At 36.9% G+C, this 9,789-nt stretch overlaps 1 protein-coding gene across 15 annotated transcripts in view; it reads left to right on the plus strand.

Annotated features, from left to right (window-relative positions):
- The window catches only part of PPIL3 (peptidylprolyl isomerase like 3), a 9,977-nt gene extending 740 nt beyond the window's left edge, over positions 1 to 9,237 (plus strand). For 3 of the 15 annotated variants that reach the window (XR_015144164.1, XR_015144163.1, XR_015144162.1), the window contains exons 2-8: positions 236 to 311; positions 1,623 to 1,697; positions 3,441 to 3,534; positions 4,115 to 4,182; positions 6,349 to 6,456; positions 6,745 to 6,863; positions 8,884 to 9,237. Coding sequence is in view for 12 of the 15 variants with exons in the window: in XM_086346453.1 (XP_086202579.1) it covers positions 309 to 311; positions 1,623 to 1,697; positions 3,441 to 3,534; positions 4,115 to 4,182; positions 6,745 to 6,863; positions 8,884 to 9,010 (486 nt within the window). In the remaining 3 variants the exon portion in view is untranslated. The remainder of the gene's footprint in view (positions 1 to 235; positions 312 to 1,622; positions 1,698 to 3,440; positions 3,535 to 4,114; positions 4,183 to 6,348; positions 6,457 to 6,744; positions 6,864 to 8,883) is intronic. The other 12 variants (XM_086346453.1, XM_086346441.1, XM_086346431.1 and 9 more) reach the window with 5 other exon arrangements.
- The last annotated feature ends 552 nt before the right edge of the window (positions 9,238 to 9,789 follow it).

The following is a 9,789-nucleotide window of genomic DNA, read 5'->3' on the forward strand; positions in this document are numbered from 1 at the left end:
CAGTGCCTGGACCCAAAGGCGGGAATGTACTCGGCCCTTGAGAAGTGAGCAGGGAAAGAGGAGTTTGAGGGTCTGGAGTCGATTAGTTTCGCCTGATGGCTTCCATAACCGAATTTTTATTACTTGGGTAGAATGGGTACTCGTTGACACTTTTTCTTTTAAATATGCCATAAAACTGAGCTTGTGTGAGTCAAGAGAGGGAAATGAATTTAATTCTTTTTTATTTTGTAAATAGAGGCTCGTTCTTGAACTTCTCTCAATAAACTCTGAGAAAGTAACAGTGCTTCCTGAAACCATCAAGAAAGAAAATGGTAAATTTTATGGAATTCTTATGAATGTCTTTCATAAAAAAGTTTTTTTTCAGAAAATCAAGGGAATTAAAACTGCACGGAAATTTCAGTGACAAAACAGAAATAATAAGCTGAAGAACTATAAAGTGTAAAATGACTCTAAACAAAACCAGCAAAGGCAAAATTAAATTATGTCTTTCACTTAAACAACACAGAATTTACCTTTATATGGAAAAAGATACCAGACAGATAGAGATGGAAAGGGCTTCTTGCAGAAGAGCATAGTCAGGTGTGATCATTTTCATTGGATCCTTTTGCTCTTGGTCTAAGGTGGACACTGGAGTCGGAGATATCTCGAAAGAAAGCAGTGTGCCCCACCAACACACACACACAACACACACATTCCTGCCTTCTTTCTTCAACTTAGTCATACTCTGACTGCTAGATACTATTGTAAAAAGACAAATTAAAAAAGAAGTCTAAGAAGCTTTCTAGCCTCTCTGGAATGGGGTAACAAAAGGAGTATTTTGACTACCAATGAGCAGATGAAGCAAAAAGGCAAGTAAGAGAGTACTCTGGTTACCTCTGCACATTTAGGATCTGAAAACACAGATGCTTTTTATGTCTGATGTCGTTAGTGGAGAAAGAAATTGTTTTTCAACTCTCACAATTATATAAGGGAAATGGTTAAAAAAAAAACAAAACTGTTTGTAAAAGTCTTTTTCCTACTATTTTTCAATAAATATTAATGACTTAGTGAATTGCTTATTTAAGTCAGTCATGCTAACATAAAAATCGTTTTTATTGATGAAAAATTCGAATAAGATAATTATTTCCATCATAGTGTGTTTGAGTGTGAAGTCGCTCAGTCATGTCCAACTCTTTGCGACCCCGTGGACTGTAGCCTGCCAGGCTCCCCTGTCCATGGGATTCTCCGAGCAAGAATACTGGAGTGGGTTGCCATTTCCTTCTCCAGGGGATCTTCCCAACCCAGGGATTGAACCCAGGTCTCCTGCATTGCAGGCAGATGCTTTATCCTCTGAGCCACCAGGGAAGCCATCATAGTAGTTGCTCCCAAATTTTTAGCATAGATACCATTTTACCTAAACATTTACCTTTCTCCTCTGGAATTTTTTTTTTTTCCTACTGCTGAAATAATTTTGAAGAAATGCAACTTATCTCTCAAGAGCTATTGTATGGATAGATCATCTCTGAAATGGTGTTTCTGTTTTTATTCAGATAGTCATCTTTATTATCTAGTTAGGGAAATGATACAATGCACAAAATCACCTGAAGAAATCTCAGTTTTCTCACATTCTCTCTCCTTTTTAGTCGGTGACATTGCATACAGATGTAGGTGATATTAAAATAGAAGTCTTCTGTGAAAGGACACCCAAAACATGTGAAGTGAGTACCATAATGTATGCATAAAAGATGAGTTAACTCAGTAGGGTAACCATTTTGAAATCGAGTCACCTAACTTAAATGGCATTCCCCCCAGAAAAATAGAAAACTTTTCTATGAAACCATTGTCAAGAAAAACCATCAATCATAATTTCTGATCTAATTTATACTTTGTTTTCTTTTAAATAAATTACTTAATTTTTAGCTATGCTGGGTCTTCGATGCTGCATGTAGGGCTTCTCTGGTTGCAGGAGCTATTCTCTATTTGCAGTGCACCAGCTTCTCTTTGCGGAGAAGGCAATGGCACCCCACTCCAGTACTCTTGCCTGGAAAATCCCATGGATGGAGGAGCCTGGTAGGCTGCAGTCCATGAGGTCGCTAAGAGTCGGACACGACTGAGTGACTTCACTTTCACTTTTCACTTTCATGCATTGGAGAAGGAAATGGCAACCCACTCCAGTGTTCTTGCCTGGATAATCCCAGGGACGGGGGAGCCTGGTGGGCTGCCGTCTATGGGGTCACACAGAGTCGGACACGACTGAAGTGACTTAGCAGCAGCAGCAGCAGCAGCTTCTCTTTGTGGTGGTTTCTCTTGTTGTAGAGCATGGGCCCTTGGCAGATAGGCTCAGTAGTTGTGGCACACAGGCTTAGTTGCCCCTAGGCATATAGAATATTCCCAGACCAAGGATTGAACCTGTGTCCCCAACATTGACAGGCAGATTCTTAACCACTGGACCACCAGGGAAGTCCTACACTTTTTTTTCTGATGTTAAAGTGAATTAAAGAAAGGGTAGATAATTTTTCTCTTACCATACTGTGGCTGGTATCTTTTTCTTTTGGCTCATTTTTCTCAAGAAATATAGGGGAACTGTTCCATATATTATTTCACTTGTTTAAATAACAAGGATAGAAGGAAAAAGGGAGTTCCTTGGCGGTCCAGTGGTTAGGACTTGGTGCTTTCCCTCCTGTGACGTAGGTTCAGTCTCTGGTTGGGGAACGAATATCCCATAAGCAGCGTGGCATGGCCAAAAAAATACAAGAAGGGAAAAAAAGAGAGTCAGCTATATATATTCATTCATTCAGCAATTTTGCTTATGAGAAGCTATCTTGCCAGCATCTGGAACTTCAGTGATGAACAAGAGACATTCCTTGCTCATGTGGAGCTAATATTTACCTGATAGGCAGGGGGAAAATTCATTCTAGAAAAAAAAGTAATTCTAGAGGGAAATAATGCCTTGAAGGAAATAAAGTGTTGAGATGGAGAATAATGGGAAGGGATTTATTTAAAAGAAGATGAGAGCAAGGCTAGCCAAGAAAGTGGTACTGCACTTTAAGAACTGAGTGTGAAAGGTAATTAAGGCATCTCCGTGGAAGGACTTATAAAAAAGAACGTTCCAGGTATAGAAATAGGTACAGGGCCTCAAGGTGTGAAAGCCTGTGTTTTTTGAATAAACTTTCAGAAGGCTGATGGGGTTAACACAGTAAGTAGCAGGGAAGGAGTGATTATCATGAGACGCAGAAGTAGGCTAGGTCATGCAGGGCTTGCTAGGCTCTGCTGAGGGTTTTGTATTTTCTTTCAGGAACAGAAGGAAGCTATTGGAGAGTTTTAGTCAGTGACTTTATCCAAAGTAATGCCTCAAAGACATTGTTTAAATAGGTTGTTGCGGTATTTTCAGTAAATACAATTCATTTGTTATCTAAAATATGTTTCTGCTACATTTCTCAATTATTATTTTTACTCTCCAGAATTTCTTGGCTCTTTGTGCCAGTAATTACTACAACGGCTGTATATTTCATAGAAATATCAAGGGTTTCATGGTTCAAACGGGAGATCCAACAGGTAAGTGATTCCAGTAATACATAAGGAATTGAATATATAGTGTAAAGAAGAGACTAGATAAAGAATAGAAAAATAAAAATATGTGGGGTTTTTATAACTTACCTTAGCAAGAAATTTTTAAGCAGAAGCTACTGGCATCAAGCCCTAAAATATGAACAATACTGATAAGGAGGGTTGGGGGGTTTTGTAGATATACTTTATTTTTATGTTCTTTAAAGTTCATTTTGGGGAAGAAAGAAAGGATATATCAGATTTTATTTGTACTTAAAGGGTTGCTGTTGCTAAGTCACTTCAGTCGTCTCCGACTCTGTGTGACCCCATAGACGGCAGCCCACCAGGCTCCCCCGTCCCTGGGATTCTCTAGGCAAGAACACGAGTGGATTGCCATTTCCTTCTCCAGTGTATGAAAGTGAAAAGTGAAAGTGAAGTCGCTCAGTTGTGTCCGACTCTTAGCAACCCCATGGACTGCAGCCTACCAGGCTCCTCCGTCCATGGGATTTTGCAGGCAGGAGTACTGGAGTGGGGTGCCATTGCCTTCTCCGTTTAATTAGATACTTCATTTGTTTGTCTTGTAATATAGGTACTGGAAGGGGAGGTAACAGTATCTGGGGCAAGAAATTTGAAGACGAATATAGTGAATATCTTAAGGTATATCCAAAATACTTCAGAATCTATTTTTTCATGCTGTGTTTACACTTGGAAACAGATACATATGTTGTAATAATACAGGTTAAAATAATTAGTAAATATACTTTTTTTTGTAGTTTTTCACTCTTGATAAGTGATGTCGAGAGGAAATATAAATGTCAATTCTAGCCTAATATATAGTGGAATCTCACCATCACATGAATCTTGACATTAAGTGAGCTCATCTTTCGGTCCAATCTGAAATGTTTAATCAGTAATATACCTGTGGGGCTTCATGTCTCACTATAAAATTCATGTTGAATGACATGAATCATTGGTCTTTTTTGAGAGTGGGGAGGAGAGACTGTCAGACCTTCTGGTTGCAATATTGCCTATTATCAGTTGCCGGCTTTTTATCATCTTCTCTTAGATATTTGAATATTTGTTTTAATTTCACTTAATGTGTATGGTAGATCTCAGTTAGGTCTCAGAGAAGTGCACATAAATAAATCTGCAGCATAGAAAAATTAGATACTTATATTTCCTTTGTATTTTTTCAAACTTTCTAAAGAATTTTCTTTTTTCTAAAAGTTAAAAAACTAGTACATATTCATTTAAAAAAAAGTTCCATTTCCCAGAGATGACATCAGTTAATAATTTATTGTGTGGTCTTTCAATCTGAATATGTAATTTAGTATATTGTTTTGAAGTTACAGTAAAATGTACTCAGCAAAACTTCTAAGAATATTCACTTCAGTGTTATCTCTGGATGGTGACTAGGAATAATTTATCTTTTTGCTTTTCTATCATAAATAAATATTGTTACCAAGTTGGGATTAGGAGGTGATAAATTGTTTAAAAAGTCACCCTTTTCCTGAATCAGAAATGAAACAGTTTTTTAGGCATTAATTAATAACTGTTTCCATGGTACTGATCTGTCATCCTATACCAGTGATTTTCAAACTTCGCTGGTAACAGACTGACCTGTAGAAGTTTTAAATTAAAAAAAAAAGAGTAGGGCCTTACCTCCCTAAATCTTGAGAAAAACAGGAGAACTGATTAGGACCGTGACTATATTTTAAGGTTCCCTGGTGATTCCTACGCAAACACACAAACAAGGTTAAGAACTATTTTCTAACATACCAGAATTAAGGATGTGTTAATAGTCACATACTCTAGCCCTGAACTTCCGTTCCCACACATTTACCCTAGAGAAATTCATGTACATGTGCACTAGGAAACGTACAAGAGTGTTCCTAGAGTACTACTTGTAATAACAAAATTCGAAAAACAATGTCCATCAATCTTTGAGTGGACAAATTGTAGTATATTCAGTAGTAAAATAGTATACAGTGAAAGAAATATGTATAATACATGTATGAATCTTAGAAACATTATGTTAACTGCAGAAATCATTTTCTAGAAGACTAAAAATAGTATGAACAATTTTATAGAACTCAGAAACCAGCAAAAGGAAACAATATATTGTTCAGGCATTTATAAAGATATTAGAATACTAGTTACCACTTTGAGAGGCTGAAGTAATAGCTGAGAGGAGCGTATAGGCATATGCAACAATTTGGTAAATTTTAATTCTTAAAGCTTGAAAACAGGTTAATGGTTGCTTATTTTATTATACTGTAAGTAGTACATATATTCTTATGATGCATCAAATACATTTGATTGGTAGTCACCTTTTAGGGAGACAGTAAAGCATTAATATCTATGTAGTTGCATCTCTGTGGTTTGTCTCATTAGTGTCTGCTGATGAATAGCATCAGACAGAGTAATCATTGGAGTTACTTTTAGTATATTTTATATTTGGGCATCTCCCTGTAAGACAGTTCTGTCTTTAATCTTATTGATAAAGTCCTTTTAACTCCTGTACACATTCCCTTGTATAACAGTGTAATGAATATTAGACAAGGCCTTCCTTAGATCATCCAGTCCTGGGTTTATGAACTGACTGCCCATAGGTGGAAGACCCACAGATTCATTCTTTACGGCCATTGGTTTAAAAACATTATAAATGCCATGAGGCAAGAGATACACTATTCCTTTTGCCAGATTCCACCATTCCCTAATGTTTACATTCTGCCCAATTATCAATTTATTATCTGCGAACCCTTGTGAGAATTTGAATTATGAAAAAACCCCTGAACTAGTCCAACCTCCCTTGTTTTACAGATAAAGAAACTAGCCAGAGTCCAGTGTATATGTGAAGAGATTATGGGGATTTTGGTTTTGTTGTCTGCCTGATGGTTTCATGCCAGCACACTGTTCCTTAATATAAATGTAAGGATTATTTCTATTATACATTGGTGTTGCCGAAAGTGTTCGTGGCTCTACTTCTCCAAAGATGAAATTGAAGAGTATGATTTGGTATATAAACAATTTACATACAAGTTTCCAGAGATACAGATCATACAGAAACTGAACATTTGGACTAGCCCTGATGGAAACTGATTACATGTTTTCTTGATCTCTTAAATATTGGGAAGGTAAAGAGTGTATGTCTTGTTTCAGTCCTATATTTGGAATGTTTACATAAAAACAATTAATACTTTGGTCTGTCCTCTTCAGCACAGTGTTAGAGGTGTTGTATCTATGGCTAATAATGGCCCAAATACCAATGGATCTCAGTTTTTCATCACCTATGGGAAGCAGCCACATCTGGACATGAAATACACAGTATTTGGCAAGTGAGTATTCTGGTTTGGAATTTCACTGCAAAGGATGCATGAGTGGCTGTGATCATGGCGTAACTAGTATTCAAAGAGCAGTATGAGAGCTAAATGTACTTGAAATTTACACCCACCACTTAATAGCCATGTGACCTTGAGTTATTTACAACCTCTCTCACCCTCAGTTATTTTGTAAAGAGGCACCAGCTCTTTTTTTTTTTTCAGGATCTTATGCAAGTTAACAGTATGTATTGTTTTCATTCAGAATAGCATTTTGTATCAACACATCTGAAAAACAGTTGCTTAAACAAGATGAACTGGGATGGTGGTTCTAGTATGTCATTGATGTCCCAGGTGCCTTTCTTTTTTCTCAGCCATCATTAGCTTTCATTCTGAAATTCACCTCATGGTTATAATTTGGACAGCAAAGCTCCAGTCAGAATATTTGTGTTCCAAGCAGAAAGAAGGAGGAAAGGCAAAAAGTGCTTGCCAGCTGAATCAGTCCCTTTTTAAAGAACTTTCCTGGAAGACCCAGACCTTACTTACAAGAGAGGGTAGGAAATGTTTTTCAGCTAGATACATTGCCATCTCAATAAAATCAGGCCTCTATAAATAAGAAGAAAGGGGAATGGAATCCTGAGGAGACTTTTAGCAGTCTCTGCAAGAAAATCCATTAGATACAGTATCCCTGGGAATTGCTTTTATAAATCAACAGGAAGTCAGTTTGTCAACAAATTATTTACTGTGTTCAATAAACCAAGGCAGAGTTCTATAGTTTGTTTTATTTAACAGTTTGGATGCCAAGCTAGTTTAATTAAAAATACAAGAGTCTACAACTTTTCTTTTTCATTCCATATGCATGTCTAATTTATAGATTAATACTTGATGAAAAGGAATATTATAGCCTTTAGTAGTTTTTGTGTGTATTATGGATAATCTTTATACTCCCTTTCTTTTATATTCTCCCTAACCCACCATTCAGAATTATTGATTAGTAATTAGTAGGACTTATCTTACTGAATTGGTTAAAAAACGCTGTAGCATTTAGAACAAGTATTCTTAACCTTTAGTCTAGTAACTCCTTGGAACTCTTTTCTGTATATGCACACACATTTTTCTGAGAAAATGGTTCATAGCTTTTGCTGGTTCTCAAAGGTACCCATTCCCAAATACTTAACTTACCTCAACTCTACATGCCCTTTTTGGCCTGGAATCTTTTTCCTGCACCCTCTTTTTTCTCTTACTGACCCAGAAGGTGGGAAAGCCTTTAAAACTTACAATTTAAAGACCTTAACTGCCTACCTTTGGGCGTAAAATCAAAAGGCTTTGGCTATAATAACATTTTAGTGGAAATGTAAAATAAAATGGGAATCTGTTATTTTTAAAGTACCTACTCTAAGTCTTAGGAATTGATTCAAATTGCACCAGGAAGTATAATCTAAAAAGCCACTTTGTCTTAGTAGACTAAGTTTCTGGAACATATTAGAAAAACAGCTGTTTTTTTTTTTTTTTTTTTCTGATAGAAACATGAAGTGGGCTTAGCTGTCGATCTTCTCTTCAATATTTCTTTTTGTTGTTTAAAAGCAAAAAATAAAAACACCACGTTTAAACACTAAAGTACAAAGGAGCTACCTACTTCAGAACCTTCAGTGCAGGGCAATACTCATAATAACTGTCATCCTTACATACTTTCTCCAGGCTTTTGCTATAGCAAAGAAAACCTTCTGACTGGTTGTATTGGCCCCATTTGTAGCTAATCCATGTGAATGAGGCAGAATACATCATTTAGGTACTTTGATGGGAATATTCCCGCCCATTGCTACTTTTGTCTAAAGGCATAAACATGAATTTTTGTTTCTGAATTTTGGGCCCTACTTATGGCAGAAAATCAAAGCAATATCTTACTGTATACTCAACAAGGGAACTCAAAAAACTGTATGACTTGGTCTTTTTCTCTTAGACTGTAATTGTTGTAGGTGTTTGGATATTATGTTTCAATTGTAGGAAATTTTCAAACATTATATTGTTTCTCTTTCAGGGTGATAGATGGTCTGGAGACTCTAGATGAACTGGAGAAGTTACCCGTAAACGAGAAGACATATCGACCTCTTAATGATGTACACATTAAGGACATAACTATTCATGCCAACCCATTTGCCCAGTAGCTATAATAGACCTGGACAAATACTTGGCTAACTATTCAAGGAACACACCTATTATGGTTTACTCAGTTTTAATTATGTCAAAGATTGTAGCTTGTTTATAACTAAGATCGTCTATGAGTTGCTGGTACCAAGAGGGGCCAAACAGTATTTAGTCCTATTTTTAGAGCATATTCTATGAATATTATCTAATGCATTTCTATAATTAAAAAAAAAAACCCTGTGTTTAACTTTGTATTTTCATATAAACATTCATTTTTAAATGCTGAGTGTCAAATCCAGGCATTTTTGAGCACCCTAATTACATACTCCTACCATATCTAGTCCACATCCTATTCAGGTCAGTTCAGTTGCTCATTCATGTCTGACTCTTTGTGACCCCATGGACTGCAGCACGCCAGGCCTCCCTGTCCATCACCAACTCTGGGAGTTTACTCAAACTCATGTCCATTGAGTCCGTGATGCCATCCAACCATCTCATCCTCTGTTGTCCCCTTCTCCTGCCTTCAGTCTTTCCCAGCATCAGGGTCTTTTTGAATCAGGTGGCCAAAGTATTGGAGTTTTAGCTTCAGCATCAGTCCTTTCAAAGAATATTCAGGACTGATTTCCTTTAGGGTAGACTGGTTATATCTCCTTGCTGTCCAAGGGACTCTTAAGTGTCTTCTCCAACACCACAGTTCAAAAGCATCAATTCTTCGGCACTCAGCTTTCTGTATAGTCCAACTCTCACATCCATACACGACTACTGGAAAAATCATAACTTTGACTAGATGGACCTTTGT

This window comes from Bos grunniens, chromosome 2, assembly GCF_055505025.1.
Source record: "Bos grunniens cultivar Pamir isolate PY7600 chromosome 2, Bosgru_T2T1.0, whole genome shotgun sequence".
In the NCBI taxonomy this organism is placed as follows: domain Eukaryota; kingdom Metazoa; phylum Chordata; class Mammalia; order Artiodactyla; family Bovidae; genus Bos; species Bos grunniens.